Source organism: Macaca thibetana, chromosome 15, assembly GCF_024542745.1.
Source record: "Macaca thibetana thibetana isolate TM-01 chromosome 15, ASM2454274v1, whole genome shotgun sequence".
NCBI lineage: Eukaryota > Metazoa > Chordata > Mammalia > Primates > Cercopithecidae > Macaca > Macaca thibetana.
Window position 1 is genome coordinate 9,525,296 of NC_065592.1, and position 21,507 is coordinate 9,546,802.

General features: G+C 45.1%; 2 protein-coding genes across 2 annotated transcripts in view; one reads left to right on the plus strand and one right to left on the minus strand.

Moving 5' to 3' along the window:
- The window catches only part of SPOUT1 (SPOUT domain containing methyltransferase 1), a 256,133-nt gene that overhangs the window by 84,328 nt on the left and 150,298 nt on the right, over nucleotides 1-21,507 (plus strand). The window lies entirely within an intron of this gene.
- The window catches only part of NUP188 (nucleoporin 188), a 65,982-nt gene that overhangs the window by 16,581 nt on the left and 27,894 nt on the right, over nucleotides 1-21,507 (minus strand). The window contains exons 11-25 of the mRNA XM_050759707.1: nucleotides 20,203-20,403; nucleotides 17,933-18,022; nucleotides 10,936-11,001; nucleotides 9,554-9,673; nucleotides 8,890-9,016; nucleotides 6,922-7,074; nucleotides 6,596-6,722; nucleotides 6,246-6,333; nucleotides 6,076-6,152; nucleotides 4,616-4,730; nucleotides 2,974-3,094; nucleotides 2,758-2,824; nucleotides 1,931-2,059; nucleotides 1,462-1,601; nucleotides 587-693 (exon numbers count right to left, since the gene is read on the minus strand). Coding sequence (XP_050615664.1) covers nucleotides 587-693; nucleotides 1,462-1,601; nucleotides 1,931-2,059; nucleotides 2,758-2,824; nucleotides 2,974-3,094; nucleotides 4,616-4,730; nucleotides 6,076-6,152; nucleotides 6,246-6,333; nucleotides 6,596-6,722; nucleotides 6,922-7,074; nucleotides 8,890-9,016; nucleotides 9,554-9,673; nucleotides 10,936-11,001; nucleotides 17,933-18,022; nucleotides 20,203-20,403 — 1,728 coding nt within the window. The remainder of the gene's footprint in view (nucleotides 1-586; nucleotides 694-1,461; nucleotides 1,602-1,930; nucleotides 2,060-2,757; nucleotides 2,825-2,973; nucleotides 3,095-4,615; nucleotides 4,731-6,075; nucleotides 6,153-6,245; nucleotides 6,334-6,595; nucleotides 6,723-6,921; nucleotides 7,075-8,889; nucleotides 9,017-9,553; nucleotides 9,674-10,935; nucleotides 11,002-17,932; nucleotides 18,023-20,202; nucleotides 20,404-21,507) is intronic.

Genomic DNA, 21,507 nt, shown 5'->3' on the forward strand with positions numbered 1-21,507 from the left:
GATCATAGGGCATCTTGACTTTCTGTTACATCTATTTGTAACATTTAAATAAATATTTTACAATAAGCATGTCTTTTTTCTTTTATCTTGAGACAGAGTCTCGCTCTGTCGCCCAGGCTGGAGTGCAGCGACGTGATCTCGGCTTACCGCAACCTCTGCCTCCCAGGTTCAAGCAACTCTCTGCCTCAGGCTCCCAAGTAGCTGGGATCAAAGGTGTCTGCCACCACGCCCGGCTAATTTTTGTATTTTTAGGAGAGATGGGGTTTCACCATCTTGGCCAGGTTGGTCTTGAACTCCTGACCTTGTGATCTACCCACCTCAGCCTCCCAAAGTACTGGAATTACAGGTGTGAGCCACCGCACACAGACTTTTTCTCCTTTTGTCTATATTAGAGATGGGGTCTCACTATGTGGCCCAGGCTGGTCTTGAACTCCTGGACTCAAGTGATTCTCCCACCTTGGCCTCCCAAAGTGCTGGAATTACATATAGGTGTAAGCCGCTGCACGTGGCCTGAGCATGTATTTTGTAATCAGGGGAAAAAAACACTCTCACATAAACAGTGTGTGTGCATGAAATATGATCCTACCGTGGCCAGACGTTTCAGCAGCTGAATGGCAAGACGTGGCAAAGCAGGGTCATGTTTGTGGTAGATGTATTTGGCTAGAACAGCAATGAGGTTGTTTCCATGAGCACCTAAAGCAGCACGGGAAACAGTTTAGATATCAAGTGTGCCTCATTCAAATCCTTAGAGCACTGGCTGTTCAAAAAAGACTGGTAGTGTATATGTGAAGGAATTTACCCTCAAGTACTTGGAGGGTCACAGCAAACCCAGGTGGCTATATCCTTCTCTTTATTGAGGAGCAAATGAATAGTTAGAATTTGGGGATAAACAGTTCAACCCATCAACAGCAAAGATACATTCTGAATAAAATAGGTGCTTATTTTATTAATTTTTTGTTTTCGTTTTTTGTTTTTTTTTTTGAGACGGAGTCTCACTCTGCACCCAGGCTGGAGTGCGGTGGCGCAATCTCCACTCACTGCAAGCTCCGCCTCCCGGGTTCACGCCATTCTCCTGCCTCAGCCTCCCGTGTGGCTGGGACTACAGGCGCCCGCCACCGCGCCCGGCTAATTTTTGTATTTTTAGTAGAGACGGGGTTTCACCGTTAGCCAGGATGGTCTCGATCTCCTGACCTTGTGATCCGCCCGTCTCGGCCTCCCAAAGTGCTGGGATTACAGGCTTGAGCCACCGCGCCCAGCCTGCATTCTTAACTATTATTCTATCATCAATAGGAGGCAGAAATAAAGTACCATCTAGTCCTTTTGTTTCCAATTTCAGGAAAGGAGGTGGTAATCATTCCCAAACTTCCTCAAGAAGCAGAAAACACTGTTGATATCCAAAAACACTGCCTAAAATACGTATTTATGAACAGAAATGTTACAGACTGGAAGAGAAATACATACCATGTTGTGAGAGAGCCTGTTCCAGGGGAGACACCACATTAGAAGGAGGTTTCAGCCGAATAACATTGTTGGTGACGGAGAATGCCAGTTTCACTGTCTTGATCAGCAGCTGGCCCTGCCCCTGGCCCTCTGCCCCATCACTAGGGTGCCAAATGGAAACCAAAGATGATTCAGACAGTATGACTTCATTCGCAACATATGTGCTCTCATGAATTAGATTCCAACAATAATCCCAGAGTTCAACAGCTTCTGTTAGAGGCCCCAGTCCAAACTAGGAGAGAGGAGGAGTAATCAACTCCCTTTGCTATATGCCAATCTATACAGCAGCCACTAGGGTATGTAAAGGCTATGTCCTAGGAAGAACAATATCATCTTCTAAAAGCTACTGCAAGTTAACTTAAGCTGGAGTTATTAGTAACATGCAGGTACAATAAAGACAAACAAAGGGAAGATGGAGAAGGAGCCCTACCTTCGAGGCTGAGCAGCCATCACCATGTCAATGGTGTCCACGCCAATGCCCATGATATTGATAACTGTCTGTCCTGCCTCTGTGTATGCAAGGCTGCAGATGCAGAGAGACTGCAGGCTGGGAGTATGACTGGAAGACAGAGGTGTTCTGAGTTACCAGGGAGCCACTCAGTGTATCTTGGAAGGAAGAACATTGTCCAGTTAGGCTAGGGTGGCTAACCTAACCTACTGGACACTGGAGACCAGCTCTCTGTAAGCTGAAAGCACTCTGATCACTTTCCTGAAATAGACTTGATCACCTACAGATCACCCTGAGAAGCAATCTAAATGTTCATCAAGTAACAGATACGGTACCCTTACTGAAAAGGATCATAATTAATCCATACAATGGAATGCATGGAACCATTAAAACAAGACAGCTATAAGCAGTGGCATGGAAAGAAAGTTACAGTCAATACATAAAGAGGAAAAAAACTGAGAATACATAGTAACTGGCCCTGGGAAGTAGATATATATGAAGAGCAGTCTTGTCAGGAATGAACTTTTGTAAAGATCATAAAGAATGATTAATATAATAGTGTATGTGTACACACACACACACACACACTCTCTCTCTCTCTCTCTCTCTCTCTCTCTCTCATTCCTACTTCTCTGTCCACAGTGAGAAATGATAAACAGGTCAATGGAAAGCAACTCACAGCCTCAAGATTACTGAGTTCTGGGCTCAAGCAAGGCAAATTCTCTGGAAGAAATGAGACGGCTTTGCACAGCAAAAGCCTTTGTCTTGAATTGGCGAGCATCAAGCTCTAGTAATCAACCCTTCATTACCTGTTTTGCAGGTCTGTCTCGTGGCACAGGTTCAGTATCGCATGAATCAGCTCCAGGATCAGGCAACCTGGACTCCAGAAAAGACAGAGGAATGATGTGGCCTTGTGTAATGACCCCTTATCTCAAGAAAGGGAAAGAAAAAAGCTCTCCAGGGGGCCAGAAATCCCCAAGTCTTCCCTGCCCATGCCAGGTCTTCCCTGCCCATGCTGTCCTTACCAATCTGTTCCCTCACTCCATGAGAGTTGTAGCGCCACTTATGGTAGCTGGGAAGCATCTCCTTCAGCACAAACATTACACAGGGCACAAGTCCTTGGCTCTGGGTACTACCAAGTTGCCCCTAAAAGAAACGATGCAGTGAGGGCTTCCACACATTTAAAGAAAAGTCATTTAGTTACCTAGAGATTTAATTCCAAAACCATAGATAGGTCCAAAGGAAATCTAGGCAAACCTTGGTCAACAATGAAAAAAAAGAAACATCAAAAGTCCTACTTTATAGTTGAGCCCAAGTTGTGGGTCTTTTCTAGAATAGAAAAAGCAATGAAAGAGAATGTCACAAAAGGCACCAACATGAAGAAAAGGGATGCAGGCTAAATCTGGACAGAAGGGAGGCACCTTAAACATAAAGGATAGAGGACTGCTGATAATGAACAATGCCACTTCACTATCATGATCACCAGTTGTCCCTAACCTCAATCCCATCACTGAAATACTAGAAAGGAGATCTGATATGCAAAAATCTGATATCCAATGATATCTGTTAACTGTAGCATCCCTCTATTAAAAATGGGGACTCTTTAGTGATATATAAATATCTATATTTATATTCCTATCTCTATATGCAATCTTTTTTTCGCCCCCAAGATGGAGTTTCACTCTTGTCACCTAGGCTGGAGTGCAATGGCGTGATCTCGACTCATTGCAACCTCCGCCTCCCAGGTTCAAGGAATTCTCCTGCCTCAGCCTCCTGAGTAGCTGGGATTACAGGTGTCTGCCACCACGCCCAGCTAATTTTTGTATTTTTAGTAGAGATGAGGTTTCACCATGTTGGCCAGGCTAGTCTCAAACTCCTCACCTCATGTGATCCATCCGCCTTGGCCTCCCAAAGTGCTGGGATTACAGGCATGAACCACTGTACCCAGCCTACAATCATTTCTTTTTAAGCATTCATTGATTCCTGCAGGCAGGAAGTATAGTTTTTTTCATGCATGACCCTCTTAATCCCATGAGGTAGAGACCATATAGCATTCTATTTTAGAGACTGTAAGATATTCTCTACTTGTTCAAGGTCATGTAGCTAGTAAGCTGTCAACCTGAATGTAAACCTAATTCTGACTCCAAAATTTATGCTCTATATCATTATTTATGCTCTATGTCAGTATTTTTCAAACCGAGTTGTAACGCATTAGTAGATTATGAGATCAGACTATGGTCAAAATTCACTTAAACAGGGAGGAGACTGAATAGAAAATATCAGAGTACAACTTGTGTAAGAATAAATGTACTGTGAAATTCTGCTTTAGGAATATACATACATGTATATATATTGGGACATATTATCCCGGGTTACTGTCAAAATAGCTTGACAGTCACTGCAATACCCTTTTGGCCTCTTCCATTCTACTTCACAAACCTTCCAATTATTAAATAAATTCACATAATTAAGCACCTAATAGAGCACATACTGGCACATAGTAGGTACTCAATACATAGAAACTGTTGTCACTATAACTTCAAAATGACTATTCTGCCTATAGACAAGAAGATTACAGCAGCAGGGGCCAGGGAAACTATTTCAGAGTCATCTGACCAGACTGGACACTTTCTTTTCCTGCCCTTCGTGAACACAATCAGACTGTACCTTGACGAGGGTGGTGATCAAGCGCAGAAAGGCAACAGTGACCCCATACTCGCCCTGAGGCTGCTCACTATTCATCAAGAGGTTTCCGTACCCTCCAGCGTTCATCCCTTCCGCACTGGAAAAAGATTAGAGGGAAAAAAATGATGGGGAAACTTCAGGGTTTCAAGAAACTAATCATAAAGCATTCTTGTTATAGTCTAGATGACTTAGCATAAAATAGAAAAGCTCTCCAATGGAAATAATCCAATCGAGACAGTTCTGTACCCAGGGTAAACATTAATAATATGTTTTACTGATGTAAAACCTCAAGAGATTGAAAGTAAAAAAATCAAAGGAACATCAGGGAAACGTTTTGTCAAGAGAGATCAAGGCGAGAACTCTCAGGTAGTAAGATGGAGCCTGTGTACTGGTAAGTGGTCTACTGGCCAAGCTCAAAAACCATGAAATGAGAAAAAGTACAGAGTGATTGTGGCTTAATAACGGGACACCAAGTCCCTCAATCTAGACACCTCTGGATTTTCTGGGCCGGAAAGTAAATGCTCACATACTAACGTGATTGATGTTGGATAAGAAATCTTTCTTGCTCTCAGCCGGGCACCGTGGCTCATGCCTGTAATCCCAACACTGTGGGAGGCCAAGGCGGGCGGATCAGTTGGAGTTAGGAGTTCGAGACCAGCCTGGCCAACATGGTGAAACATCATCTTTACCAAAAATGCAAAATTACCGGGGTGTGGTGACGAATGCCTGAAATCCCAGCTAATCAGGAGGCTGAGGCAGGAGAATCACTTGAACCTGGGAGGCGGAGGTTGCACTGAGCCAAGATCACGCCATTGCACTCCAGCCAGAGCAACAAGAGCACAACTCCATCTCAAAAAAAAAAAAAAAAAAAAAAAAAAAATCAGGCTGGGCGTGGTGGCTCACGCCTATAATCCAGCACTTTGAGAAGCTAAGGCGGGCAGATCACTTGAGACCAGGAGTTCCAGACCAGTCTGGCCAACATGGTGAGATCCCGTCTCTATTAAAAATACAAAAAATTAGCCGGGCATGGTGGCGCACATCTGTAATGCTGGCTACTGGGAAGGCTGAGGGGGGAGAATTACTTGAACCCGGGAGGCGAAGGCTGCAGTGAGCTGAGATCGCACCACTGCACTCCGGCCTCGGCAACAGAGCAAAACTCCATCTCAAAAAATAAAATAAATAAATAAATAAATTAGCTGGGCATGGTGGCTCGAGCCTGTAAGCCCAGCTACTCAGGAGGCTGAAACACGACAACTGCTTGAACATGGGAGGCGGAGGCTGCACCACTGCACTCCAGCCTGGGCAACAAAGTGAGACTCCATCTCAAAAAAATTTTAAAAATTTAAAAAATAAATAAATAAAATCAAGAAACCTAGGCTAGACCTGAGACATATGTGGTTCTCACTAGGGAATATGGCCTACCACCCTAGGACCTGGCTCACCTAATCATCTGACTCAGGCTGGAGACAGGATGGGCCACAAATGGTAAAAAGCCTGTGTGATGAAGATCAGTCCAGACCTGAGAAGGAAAAGGAAGAGGTAAATGCCCACGTATCTTCAGGTATGTGCCAAGTGCTACATTTTTGGCTGTTAGGAAGATCTGGCATCTCACCTTTGCTGGATTGCGGGCAGCCAAAACAGTTAAGCAGTTGACACAAGAAGCAATGACATCCACAGGTGGGGAGATCACTGTCGTTAACCTGGTTGGAGAACAACGCACTATACTCAATAAAGCAAATAATACAACTGGTTCCCTCACAAACATTTTTCCAGTTCTCTCCCCAGTCTCTCCCTTCAGCGGACATATAAAAACAGGAAAACCCTCACAGATAAAACAACAGGAAAACCAAGGAACATGCATGAACTTTAACCCAGTGGGTATGTGTCCAGGTTCCTGCAAACTGAGGGCACAAGTGCTGAGATCTCTACCGGGCAGCTGAGGGTCAGTCAAGACAGACTCACCGCTGCAGCAGCATGTAGATGCGAGATGTGATGGGCAGGAGGCAGTCTGCTATCGACAGGTCTGTACTGATGACCTTATGGACAAGATCAATGATGGGTTTGACTCGCTGGCAGTGCTGAATCACATCTGAGGAGAAAGACAGCCTGTGACCTCGTGGCAAACAACCCCTTTAAGACCACCGAACAGTCTCTGAGACCCAGATACACAAATCAGACAAATCACAATCTTGATGGTTCTAAATTTTATGTAGATATTCTGTTTTCTAAATCCTCCAAGCATGTCCGTTTTTCCTCCTTGTAGTGATATTTCCCAAAGCTGACCTTACCTGCAGTTGAAACAACATGAAGCAACATTTCAATCTCGCAGGTAAAGAGGGTCCAGCTGCTATAGGAGTATTCCCAGCGTACCAGGTATGCCCTATCATCCAACATTACTTGGCCCACAGTGCCTTGAGGTATGCGAAGGTTAGTTTGACCTCCTAAGAAAGAAAGAGAAATTAGTCTCATATCTGAGGATAAATAAAAAATGTAACTCCTCTACCAGACATCTATATTTTAAATACACAGAGATACACAAACTCACAGACTCTCTTTTTTTTTTTTTTGAAACAGAGTCTCACTCTTGCCCAGGCTGGAGTGCAGTGGCGTGATCTTGGCTCGCTGCAACCTCCGCCTCCTGGGTTCAAGTGATTCTCGTGCTTCAGCCTCCAGAGTAGCTGGGACTACAGGTGCACACCACCACTCCTGGCTAATTTTTGTATTTTTAGTAGAGACGGGGTTTCACCATGTTGGTCAGGTTGGTCTCGAACTCCTAGCCTCAAGTGATTTGTCTGTCTCGGCCTCCCAAAGTTCTGGGATTCACAGGCTCTCTTCTTAGTAGCTAACATTCCTACGGCTTTTTCATTTAAAATACCCAAAAAAGTTCTTCTCATGTAGACAAGTGTCTTTTTTCTTTTCTTTTTTCTTTGAGATGGAGTTTCGCTCTTGTTGCCCAGGCTGGAATGTAATGGCATGATCTCAGTTCACTGCAACTTCCACTTCCCGAGTTCAAACGATTCTCCTGCCTCAGCCTCCCGAGTAGCTGGGATTACAGGCATGCACCACCACGCCGAGCTAATTTTGTATTTTTAGTAGAGACGGGGTTTCTCCATGTTGGTCAGGTTGGTCTCGAACTCCCGACCTCAGGTGATCGCCCATTTCGGCCTCCCAAAGTGTTGGGATTACAATCGTGAGCCACCACACCTGGCTGACAAGTGACTCTTTCTACATGTCTGAAAATCACTTGAGTGCAAAGAAGTTTTCCATTCAAATGATGATAACAATACCTCATAGGACTGCTAGTGCCTAGATCACTGGAGAAGTCAGTGGTGATGATGCCAGGATTAAAACAGTGAGGCGGCCGGGCGCGGTGGCTCAAGCCTGTAATCCCAGCACTTTGGGAGGCCGAGGCGGGCGGATCACGAGGTCAGGAGATCGAGACCATCCTGGCTAACACGGTGAAACCCCGTCTCTACTAAAAAAATACAAAAAAAAAATAGCCGGGCGAGGTGGCGGGCGCCTGTAGTCCCAGCTATTCGGGAGGCTGAGGCAGGAGAATGGCGTAAACCCGGGAGGCGGAGCTTGCAGTGAGCTGAGATCCGGCCACTGCACTCCAGCCCGGGCGACAAGACTCCGTCTCAAAAAAAAATAAAAAATAAAAAAAATAAAAAAAAAAATAAAACAGTGAGGCTAGGCTGGGCGCGGAGGCTCACACCTGTAATCCCAGCACTTTGGGAGGCTGAGGCGGGCAGATCACAAGGTCAGGAGATCGAGACCATCCTGGTTAACACGGTGAAACCCCATCTGTACTAAAAATACAAAAAATTAGCCGGGCGCAGGGGCGGGTGCCTGTAGTCTCAGCTACTCGGGAGGCTGAGGAAGGAGAATGGCGTGAACCCGGGAGGCGGAGCTTGCAGTGAGCTGAGATCGTGCCACTGCATGCCAGCCTGGGTGACAGAGCAAGATTCTGTCTCAAGAAAAAAAAAAAAAAATGTGAGGCTATTCCCTCTATATTTTCCTCTTTGAGCACCTGGAATAGATATGAGCCTCAAAGTATAACTGGCTGGGTGCACTGGCTCACGTCTATAATCCCAGTGCTTTGGGAGGCTAAGGTGGGAGAATCACTTGAGTCCAGAAGTTTGAGGCTTCAGTGAGCTATGATCATGCCACTGCATTCCAGATTGGGTGACAGAGCAAGACACCAAAAAAAAAAAAAAAAAAAAGCTGTCATAAAATGGGGGATCTCTTTATCTCACCAAGGGGATAAAGGAGTTTGGGTGTTTGTCTCCGCCAAAGAGTTCCATCTTCATGGGAGATTACATCATGAGGCTTGTGTTTATAAAGTTCATTGTAGAAAGACATCTTATCCAAGAAGCTATATACCTGCCAACAGAAAAAACCATCACACATTCTCCTCCAGGATAAGCAAGGGGAGGTCCCAGTCTGCTCTTTCAACTAGACTCTCAAACTTCCAGAAGCCCACCACTGTGACTGTTCTTGGAACTGCCTTCTGCTCCCCTCACCAAATCTTCACTATGCTTTAACACTCAACTCAAGTCCCCATCACTCCACAAGGGCAGTTATCTCTCCTGAACAGTATGGTCTTTATTGCTCAAATGACATTTACTCCATACCACCTGGCTCTTAGCTATTTATTTCTTATATCTAGTAACTTCTAAGTAGATATTAAGGAACTTTATACTTAGTCTTAGTCCCACAGTATCTACAATAGGTACTTAATGAAAAGATTATTTAGTTTTATAGAATTGAGGTGCTATCTTTCGTATCTTTCATTCACCTTCAGAGTAACTTTTGTCATGGCAGTAGAACTGCAATATGGAAAGCAAAACAGATTCCGATTTTATAAAGTCTCTATAAAGAATCTCCCATTCTCTTTACTTACCTGACTGAGCAACTTACCTTTTTGGCAGTGGACTTCCCTGATACCAGGGCTCGGAGCAGTTGCAGGAGTGGGGAGAGGAGGTGGGGAAACATGCCACACACACTGTCCAGAATGATCCCAAGGCCCGAAGTTGGCTCCTGTGGTGGAAGGGGACAAATCACTGATCTTCACATTATCCACAAATTAACATCTCTCCAAATTTCCCAGCAATCATGAGAAAATTTAGAATTAATCCTTCCTTTTAGACAGATATCATCCCTCCTTAATAATTTAAGACTTTCATATTTCCACTGAAAAAGGATATAAAACAATTGATTTAGTGAGGGACCTAAAAAGAGACTACTATGCTATCCAGTGACCTCTTCCCAGCCATTCTTTCTATGGGAAGACAGTATTGTTCACCTGTGCATTACATGTTTCCACTAAAGTGCAAACTACCCAACTATGTCAGCAGTTAGCTACCACACAGGAGCCACAGATCCTCACTCTAGATACTGTTTCATACCAGCTTCTCCCAGGAGCACTGTAGTTCTAGAACATCAGGCAGCATCTTACAAAAAAGAGGGTAAAATATACAGGTAGCTCATCAGTTGGATCTTGAGGTTTGAGGTTATTATCAATGCTCAGAGCAAGTACTGGTGAGAAATTGTTCTTTTCAAAGCCAAATTCTCACTTTAACTAGTTACAATACCCTGACAACTCATAGGCTACAGTTACAATCTCCTAAAAGTACTTTCAAGAGCTGCGGGAACACTGGTGTCTAAAACACTGCCATATATGAAAACAAAAAACTGGTGGGTTGGAAGGCTGGGCGCGGTGGCTCACGCCTGTAATCCCAGCACTTTGGGAGGCCAAGGCGGGCGGATCACAAGGTCAGGAGATCGAGACCAGCCTGGTCAACATAGTGAAACCCTACTAAAAATACAAAAAATTAGCCGGGCATTGTGGCGGGCGCCTGTAATTCCAGCTACTTGGGAGGCTGAGGCAGGAGAATTGCTTAAACCTAGGAGGCGGAGGTTGCAGTGAACCAAGGTCGCGCCATTGTACTCCAGCCTGGGCAACAGAGCAAGACTCCATCTCAAAAGACAAAACAAAACAAAAACAAAACAAAACAAAAAACTGGTGGCTTGGAGACAGCACACTGGTAATAATGTGGGCTGCAGACTCAAGTCAGAACTGGGTTTTGGCTGCCTCTTTCTAAGTGTGACTTTGAGCAAATCACTTCACATCTCTAAGTGTCATATGTCATCACATTAAAAGAGGGACAGTAATAGTATCTAGTTCATACATTTTTATGAAGATTGAGAAAATACACATGAATGCTTAGTACAAAACCTGTAAGAAAACAAGTGTTTGATCAATTCTTTTGCTATGCAGCGACTCTCTCTGACATACTTACTGTTCCCCAGAACAGTTCCGGAAGAGAAGGGTCGGCCAGGACTTCACATGCTGTATCAATTATATCCTGTTTGCGGAGGGGAGAAAAATGGATCATTTTCCCCAGCTGAACCAGTCTATCTTTATTATTGTATTCTTTTGAAATAAAAACACCAAAACACCAATAAACACTAAAGTGGGATGACTACTTCAATCCAGGAGTTCCAGAGCACCCTGGGCAACACAGTAAATCCTCATCTTGAAAACAAATAAATAAAATAAAATAAAATAAACATCTTAATATAGAAAGTCAGAAAGAACTGGTTAAGAATTGGTTGGCTGGTTGGCTGGGTGCGGGGGTTACCCCTATAATCTTAACCCTTTGGGAGGCCGAGGTCGGCAGATCACTTGAGGTCAGGAGTTCGAGACCAGCCTGGCCAACATGGTGAAACCCCGTGTCTACTAAAAATATGAAAGTTGTTGGCCGGGCGCGGTGGCTCACGCCTGTAATCCCAGCACTTTGGGAGGCCAAGGTGGGCAGATCACAGGGTCAGGAGATCGAGACCATCCTGGCTAACACAGGTGAAACCCCGTCTCTACTAAAAATACAAAAAAAATTAGTCGGGCTTGGTGGCGGGCGCCTGTAGTCCCAGCTACTCAGGGAGGCTGAGGCAGGAGAATGGTGTGAACCCCGGAGGTGGAGCTTGCAGTGAGCCAAGATTGCGCCACTGCACTCCAGCCTGGGCAACAGAGCGAGACCCCGTCTCAAAAAAAAAAAAAAAGTTAGCCAGGCGTGGTGGCACACACCTTGTAATCCCAGCTACTTGGGTGGCTGAGGCATGAGAATCACTTGAACCCAGGCAATGGAGGTAGCAGTGAGCCGAGATCACGCCACTGTACTCTAGCCCGGGCAATAAAGTAAGGCTCTGTCTCAAAAAACAAACAAAAAACTGCTTAAGGGTGGATGGGTTGCTTGACTGATTTATTTACTTATGTTTAGGGAAGACAAGGTCATGCTCTATCGCTCAGACTAGAGTGCAAGAATTCTGGGTGAGTTTTTCTTTCTTTTTAACCTTTTCATTTTTTGAGACAGAGTCTCACTCTGTCGCCCAGGTTGGAGTGGGGTGGCTCGATCTCGGCTCACTGCAAGCTCCACCTCCCAGGTTCACACCATTCTCCTGCCTCAGCCTCCAGAGTAGCTGGGACTACAGGCACCTGCCACCACACCAGGCTAATTTTTTGTATTTTTAGGAGAGTCGGGGTTTCACTGTGTTAGCCAGGATGGTCTCGATCTCCTGACCTCGTGATCCGCCCGCCTTAGCCTCCCAAAGTGCTGGGATTACAGGCGTGAGTCCAGCCTCTTTTTACCTTTTTTTTTTTTTTTTTTTTTGAGACGGAGTCTCGCTCTGTTGCCCAGGCTGGAGTGCAGTGGCGCGATCTCGGCTCACTGCAAGCTCCGCCTCCCGGGTTCACGCCATTCTCCTGCCTCAGCCTCCCGAGTAGCTGGGACTATAGGCGCCCACAACCGCGCCTGGCTAATTTTTTGTATTTTTAGTAGAGACGGGGTTTCACCGTGGTCTCAATCTCCTGACCTTGTGATCCGCCCGCCTCGGCCTCCCAAAGTGCTGGGATTACAGGCGTGAGCCACCGCGCCCGGCCTCTTTTTACCTTTTTTGTATGTATGTATGTAAGTAGATACATATCTATTTTTAGAGACAGGGTCTTGCTGTTGCCAAGGCTGGAGTGCAGTGGCACCATCATAGCTCACTGCAGCCTTTAACTCCTGGGTTTAAGTGATCTTCTCACCTCGGCCTCCCAAACCACTGGGTTATAGGAGTATACCACCATGCCCAGCCAAGAACTCTGGGTTTAAAAAGTAAGATTATATCCTGTCCAGGGTGTGTTGTGTCTGCTGTATAACGTTAGACAAATTCATCTCTCTGAACCAGAAATGCTTTATCTATAAGATGGGGATAGTAATATCTGCTTCAGAGTAGGATTATAAGTAAGGATTATAAATAAGGATTAAATGAGATAATGTACATGGAAGTAGACTGTAAAATCAAAAATGCCACATAAATGTAAGTTATTACTAGGCTCAGCTACACTGCTCTCCTAGAGGGCACAAACAATGTCTTTCTTTTTTTTTAGACAAAGTTTCGCTGTTTCACCCAGACTGGAGTGTAATGGCACCATCTTGGCTCACTGCAACCTCTGCCTCCCCAGTTTAAGCAATTCTCCTGCCTCAGCCGCCCAAGTAACTGGGATTACAGGCGCCCACCACCACGCCCAGCTAATCTCTGCATTTTAGTTTCACCATGTTGGCTGGACTGGTCTCAAACTCCTGACCTCAGGTGGCCCGTCTACCTTGGCCTCCCAAAGTGCTGGGATTACAGACATGAGCCACTGTGCCTGGCCAAGAACACTGTCTTTAATTGTTCTATCCTTAGCACTTAGCACAAGCTTAGCAAACACAGGGAATCTAATAAATGCTCACTGAATGATTTCTTTAAAATCCAAGTACCAGGACTCCTGCAACTCTAATATGTTTTTGTTGTTGTTGTTGATATGCGGAGTCTCACTCCGTCTCCCAGGTTGGAGTACAGTGACGCCATCTCAGCACACTGCAACCTGTGTCTCCCAGGGAAGCAATCCTACCTTAGCCTCCTGAGTAGCTGGGACTACAGAAGCACGCCACCATGCTCAGCTAACTTTTTGTATTTTTGGTAGAGACAGGGCTTCATCATGTTGCCCAGGCTGGTCCTGAACTCCTGAGCTCAGGTCATCCGCCCGCCTTGGCCTCCCAAAGTGCTGGGATTACAGGTGTGGGCCACAGTGCCTGGCCCTAATATGTTAATATCAATCCTCCAGGTGTAAGGTCAGGTCAAAAATAACCAGAAATCTCTCAGAGTACACAGACTTTGTTCTATGCCCATGACCTTTAGAAACTGTCTTTTTTTTTTTTTTTTTTTTTTTTTGAGACAAAGTTTCGCTCTGGTCGCCCAGGCTGGAGTGCAATGTCACAGTCTTGGCTCACTGCAACCTCCGCCTCCCGGGTTCAAGAAATTCTCCTGCTTCAGCCTCCCAAGTAGCTGGGATTACAGGCCCCTGCCACCACGTCCAGCTAATTTTTGTATTTTTAGTAAAGACAGGGCTTCACCATGTTGGCCAGGCTAATCTCAAACTCCTGACTTCAGGTGATCTGCCCTCTTTGGTCTCCCAAAGTGCTGGGATTACAGGAATAAGCCACCATACCCAGCCTCTAGAAATTGAGTCTTTCAATTCAACACAAACTCATTTCTCTCTAATGATAAAAAAATTCTAATTTTCACCAAGTTAGTCAATTTACAGAAAAAGTTACAGTCACTGAAAATGAACACAGTGATTTAGTTTTCAGGATACCCATCAAATATCATTTCCCACTAAAAATAACCAAGGCTCCTTGGAATAAGCAGATTCCAGGTCTGACGCAAGAATCTTACAAGATAATCCTGTAGCATCTTGTACCAGAAAGCAACAGAGAAAAGAGGCAAGGCACAGTGGCTCACACCTATAATCCTAGCACTTTGACAGGCCGAGGCATGCGGATCACTTGAGGTCAGGAGTTTGAGATCAGCCTGGCCAACAAGGTGAAACGCAGTCTCTACTAAAAGGACAAAAACTAGCCAGACATGGTGGCTCACACCTGTAATCCCAGCTACTCAAGGGGATGACACAGGAAAATTACTTGAACCCAAGAGACAGAGGTTGCAGTGAGCTGATATCATGCCACTGTACTCCAGCCTGGGCAACAGAGTGAGACTCCGTTTCAAAAAAATAAAAAATAAACATAGGCCTGGTGCAGTGGCTCATGCCTGTAATCCCAGCACTTTGGGAGGATGAGGCAGGCGGATCACTTGAGGTCAGGAGTTTGAGGCCAGCCTGACCAACATGGCAAAACCCCATCTCTATTAAAAATATTAAAATTAGCCGGGCGCAGTGGCTCACGCCTGTAATCCCAGCACTTTGGGAGGCCGAGGCGGGCGGATCACAAGGTTAGGAGATCGAGACCACGGTGAAACCCCGTCTCTACTAAAAATACAAAAAACTAGCCGGGCGAGGTGGCGGGCGCCTGTAGTCCCAGCTACTCGGGAGGCTGAGGCAGGAGAATGGCGTGAACCCGGGAGGCGGAGCTTGCAGTGAGCCGAGATCGCGCCACTGCACTCCAGCCTGGGCGACAGAGCGAGACTCCGTCTCAAAAAAAAAAAAAAAAAAAAAAAAAAAATTAAAATTAGCCAGACGTGGTGGCATGCACCTGTAAACCCAGCTACTCAGGAGACTGAGGCAAGAGAATTGCTTGAACCCGGGAGGCGGAGGTTGAAATGAGTGGAGATCACACCACTTACTCTCCAGCCTGGGTGACAGAGCAAGACTCCGTATTAAAGAAAAATAAATAAGGCCAGGCGCGGTGGCTCACGCCTGTAATTCTAGCACTTTGGGAGGCCGAGGAAGATGGATCACGAGGTCAGGAGATCAAGACCATCCTGGTTAATATGGTGAAACCCCGTCTCTACTAAAAATACAAAAAATTTAGCTGGGCGTGGTGGCGGGCACTGTAGACCCAGCTACTTGGGAGGCTGAGGCAGGAGAATAGCATGAACTCAGGAGGTGGAGCTTGCAGCAAGCCGAGATCGCACTACTGCACTCCAGCCTGGGCGACAGAGCGAGACTCTGTCTCAAAAAAAAAAAAAAAAAGAAAGAAAAAGAAATTAATTAAATTTTAAAAGGAAGCAACAGAGGAAAAAAAAAAAGAAAGCAACAGAGCTATCAAAATATATAAGGGTAGTGTCAAACAGATTTAGAAAGCTATTACAGGCCAAAGATGGCACAATCTGAGCATAAGAAAAATAACTTCAGCCGGGCATGGTGGTTCACACCTGTAATCCCAGCACTTCTGGGAGGCAGAGGCGGGCAGATCACCTGAGGTCAGGAGTTTGGGACCAGCCTGGCCAACATGGCAAAACTCCGTCTCTACAAGAAAAACACAAAAATTAGCTGAGCATGGTGGCACACGCCTGTAGTCCCAGCCACTCAGGAGGCTATGGTGAAAGGATCATCTAAGCCCAGGAGGTGCAGGTGGAAGTGGGACGAGATCGCACCACTGTACTCTGCACTCCAGCCTGTCTCCAAAAAACAAAAAGAGACAATATTTTCTGGGGGCCTTTTGTGTGATAATGGTTGTAATGTTAAGTTCTGTTGAAATGTTTGCAGATGAGGTTAAATAGCATCTGACAATTGCTTTGAAATAATCAAGGAGGGAAGGGGCAGCAAAAAGATTATCCATGAGATGACAACAGATAGAAGCTGGTGATGGGCTCATGGAGTTCATTATGTAATTTTGTCTTCTCTGGTGTAAGTTTGAAATGTTTCATCTTAAAAAACGTTTTAGGCTACGTGCCATAGCTCACACCTGTAATCCCAGCACTGTGGGAGGCTGACGGGATGGACTACTTAAGCCCAGGAGTTCAAGACCAGCCTGGGCAACAGAGTAAGACTCTGTCACAAAAAAAAAAAAAAAAAAAAAAAAAAAAATCCCGCTGCAGAAGACTTACTAGCACTAACAAATGTCTGGGACAGATGTACTACAGAGTAAAAAAATGAGGTTACAAAATGGTATATATTTGGGAAGCCGAGGTGAGAAGACCACTTGAGTCCTAGAGTTTGAGACCAGCCGGCAACATACTGAGACCCTGTCTCTTAAAAAATAAATAAACAGGGCCAGGCACGGTGGCTCACACCTGTAATCCCAGCACTCTGGGAGGCCGAGGCGGGTGGATCATGAGGTCAGGAGTTTGAGACGAGCCTGTCCAAGATGGTGAAACCCCGTCTCTACCAAAAATACAAAAATTAGCTGGGCACAGTGGCAGGCACCTCTAATCCCAGCTACTTCGGAGGGTGAGGCAGAAGAATCGCTTGAACCCACGAGGCAGAGGTTGCAGTGAGCCGAGATCACGTCACTGCACTCTAGCCTGGGCGACACAGCAAGACTCCGCCCCCCCCCCAAAAAATAAATGAATAAATAAATAAATAAAATAAACAGAAATTTTAAAACCAGTATATCCATGGCTGTTCCATTTCTAAAGAAGAATTACTCTATTTTCACCTATATACATATTTGGAAAATGGAAGGGAATACATCAAAATGTTAACAAGTTATCTACGTGATAGGACCATACTTTTTTGTTTTTATCAGCATTTTCTGTTTTTTTTTTTTTTTTTTTTTTTTAAGACGGAGTCTCGCTCTGTCGCCCGGGCTGGAGTGCAGTGGCCGGACCTCAGCTCACTGCAAGCTCCGCCTCCCGGGTTCCCGCCATTCTCCTGCCTCAGCCTCCCGAGTAGCTGGGACCACAGGCGCCCGCCACCTCGCCCGGCTAGTTTTTTGTATTTTTAGTAGAGACGGGGTTTCACCGTATTAGCCAGGATGGTCTCGATCTCCTGACCTCGTGATCCGCCCGTCTCGGCCTCCCAAAGTGCTGGGATTACAGGCTTGAGCCACCGCGCCCGGCCTTCTGTTTTTTCTACAATTAACATTTATCACCTATATAACAGTAAATGAAAACAAGGCCGGGCACAGTGGCTCACACCTGTTATCCCAGCACTTTGGGAGGCCGAGGTAGGCAGATTGCCTGAAGTCATGCGTTTAAGACCAGCCTGGTCAACATGGCGAAACCCCGTCTCTACAAAAAATACAGAAATTAACTGGGCAAGGTGGCGGACGCCTATAATTCCAGCTACTTAGAAGACTGAGACAGGAGAATCGCTTGAACCCAGGAGGCGGATGTTGCAGTGAGCCGAGGTCGCACCACCACACTCCAGCCTGGGCGACAGAGCAGGACTCCATCTCAAAAAAAAAAAAAAAAGAACACCAGTAAACAAATTAACACATGAGGTAAACAGTATCAGATCCAATGGGGGTATATTTTTGGGACTTGATTGCAAAGCTGGGCAGTAGAGACAGCTTCATGAAAGCCAGACACTACCTGCTGATTGCCCAGTGTGTGCAGCTCCAACGAGGTCAGAACGAAAGATAGCAGTCCATAGACACACATGCATGCAGTGCTGGTGGTGCACTGGAATGAGAAAGGAGTCAGTGAATCATTCTGAGTAACATAACTCTTTCCCAGGTTCAACATAATCCTATCGCATTCATATATTCTTCGTAAACAGACGGAAAGGAAATCTGAAGCTTCATAATTTTCCTAATTTAGTTACAAGCTCAGGAAGACAAAGGGAGAAAAGAGGAAGCAGGAACCACAAATATTACAACAAAATCAAGAATAAAATCAAAAGGGAATTATTGCCAAAATCATCAAAGTTTGAGTGGGGAAGAAAACCATATCCAGCCTACAGAAAACAGTCTGCATGTGGTAATGGGAATTGATATAGCACCTGAACGGCCACCAAGATAAGCCAACCAGTGACAAGTAGGGCCTGCTGGCTGAGTTTTCTGTCTTTTAAATAGGCTTTGTTTTGTAGAGCAGTTTTAGGTTCACAGCAAAACTGAGCTGAAAAGTACAAAGATTTCCCATATATTCTTTGCCTCCACACGTAAATAGCATCCCACCAAAACAGTACAATTGTTACAACTAAAGAACTTAAATTGGCATTATTATTATCACACAAAGTCCACAGTGTACACTAAGGGTCACTCTTGTGTTGTACATTGTATGGATTTTTGGGCAAGTATGACATGTATCCACCGTTGTAGTATCACATGGAATAGCTTCACTGCCCTAAAAATCCTCTGTGTTCTACCTAATTCAGCCCTCCTGCTCCACTAGACCGTTGGCAACCCACTATTCTCTTTAATGTCTCCATGGTTTTGCCTTCTCCAGAATGTCACATAGTTGGAAACATATACTATGAAGCCTTTTTAGATTGGCTTCATTTACTAATATGCATTTAATGTTTTCTCCATGTCTTTTCATGGTTTGATGGCTCATTTCTTTTTGGCAGTATATAAATATTCCATCATCTAGATATACAACAGTTTAGTTATACTTACTGAAGGACCTTTTAGTTGCTTCCGAGTTCTGATAATTATGAATAAAGCTGCTATAAATGTCTGTGTGTATGTTTTTGTGTGGATATCTTTTCAACTCCTTTGGGCAAATGCATACCAACCAAGGAGTAAAATAATTGCTGATCTGGCAGTGCACGGTGGCTCACACCTGTAATCCCAGAACTTTGGGAGGCCAAGGCAGACAGATCACTTGAGATCAGGAGTTCGATACCAGCCTGGCCAACATGGTGAAACCCCGTCCCTATTAAAAATACAAAAATTAGCCAGGCATGGTGGCAGGTGCCTGTAATCCCAGCTACCTGGGAGGCTGAGGCACGAGAATCACTTGAACCCAGGAGGCAGAGGTTGCAGTGAGCTAAGGTCATTCCACTGCACTCCATCCTGGGCAATAGAGCAAGACTCAGTCTCAAAAAAAAAAAAAAGAAAAAGAAAAAATAATTACTGAACCTGAGGTTTCATTTTACCACGTTAAAACAAGCTCATTAGCTGGCACGGTGGCTCACGCCTGTAATCCCAGCACTTTGGGAGGTCGAGGTAGGTAGATCACAAGGTCAGGAGTTCAAGACCAGCTTGCCCAAGATGGTGAAACCCCATCTCTACTAAAAATACAAAAAAGTAGCCAGGCGTTGTGGCAGGCACCCATAGTCCCAGCTACTTGGGAGGTTGAGGCAGGAGAATCGTTTGAACTTGGGAGGCAGAGGTTGCAGTGAGCCAGGATCGCGCCACACTGCACTCCAGCCTGGGTGACAGAGCGAGACTGTCTCAAAAATAAACAAACAAGCAAGCTCTCTAAACTATGTCACTCAAACCCCAACATAAGACTCAAGAGAATTTCTAATTCATCTTGTTACAGTTGATTAAGTCCCCTGAAAGTGACTTCTCCAGTCAATATGGCCAAAGCTATCTTAAGATATAATTTACTGGCAAAGAGTTCAAACTGTATCTACCATTTACTGGCTATTTTTGTTGCTTTGGGCAAATTACATCTCTCTGAGTCTCAATTTCCTAATGTGTAAAACAGAATGATAATCTTTAACACAAAGAGGTATTATAAGGATTCAATAAGATAATGTTCACAAACATTTCAAACAATGTCTGATGATGTCTAAATGCTCTCAAAAGGTTACAACATGATCCCATTATCCACACCACCATTATAACTATTACATTATTAAAATGCTTCTGCCAGCTCACTCCCATGCTCACCACCCAGAGCCTTAAACTCACATCATTTCCCCCACTGGCAAGTGACTGGAGCAATCGGGTCAAGTACTGAAACACATTCAGCTGGATGGCTGTGCCACCTATCTTCCGGACCACACTACTTGTCTCTTCTGGGTTCAGAGTGTGACGGAGGAGAGCCCAGGCCAAAAGAACTGGGGCATGATGTGGAATGTCCCCAAAGGTCAACATTAAACGGTCCATATCCTAGTGAGAGAAGAAAACACATCTACATCTCTGAACAGAAAGCGTCAATATCCCTCGACCAGATTCTTCATCATGCTCAATAAGCAAGTCATAAAGAGTGGCCTCACTCTCTCATTCTGATATTTCACTTTTCTCAAACCCCCAGCCACCTCACTAATAAACTCCTGAATTACAATTACTCTTCCTTTTACCCACAAAATTTGTCTACTAATTTTATGTAGTCTTAAGATTATAAAATGCATGTTAAAATAGACACTCTTTCGAAATTTTACCCTGATCTTTCTCAAACTTTCTACAATCTGTCTTCATTTTCTATCTTCCTAACCATCTCATCTCAATGTTTTTCCCCTTTCCTCTTCTTTCACAGGCTCCCTAAATGCAGTCAATCCCCAGGGTTTTCTCCTTGGATCTCTTTTGTCCTTGTTCCATCTCCATGAATGAATCACTCTCACAGATTCAATTATCACCTTAGTATAGATGACTGATGAACCTGAGATTCCCTCCAGGTTTAATCAACTGTTTAACACTGTTGAGGCCAGGCACGGTGGCTCAAGCCTGTAATTCCAGCACTTTGGGAGGCTGAGGTAGGTGGATCACTTGAGGTCAGGGGTTCACGACTAGCCTGGCCAACATAGTGAAACCCCATCTCTACTAAAAATATAAAAAGTAACCGGGCGTGGTGGTGTGTGCCTGTAATCCCAGCTATTCCAGAGGCTGAGGCACGAGAATCGCTTGAACATGGGAGGTGGAGGTTGCAGTGAGCTGAGATGGCACCACTGCACTCCAGCCTGGGTGATAGAGCAAAACTCTGTCTCAAAAAAACAAAACAGACTGGGCACGGTGGCTCAAGCCTGTAGTCCCAGCACTTTGGGAGGCTGAGGCAGGAGGATCACGAGGTCAGGAGATCGAGACCATCTTGGCCAACATGGTGAAACCCAGTCTCTACTAAAAATACAAAAATTAGCTGTGATCCCAGCTATTTGGGAGGCTGAGGCAGGAGAATCGCTTGAACCGGGGAGGTGGAAATGGTAGTGAGCCAAGATCACGCCACTGCATTCCAGCATGGTGACAGAGCAAGACTTCGTCTCAAAAAAACAAAACAAA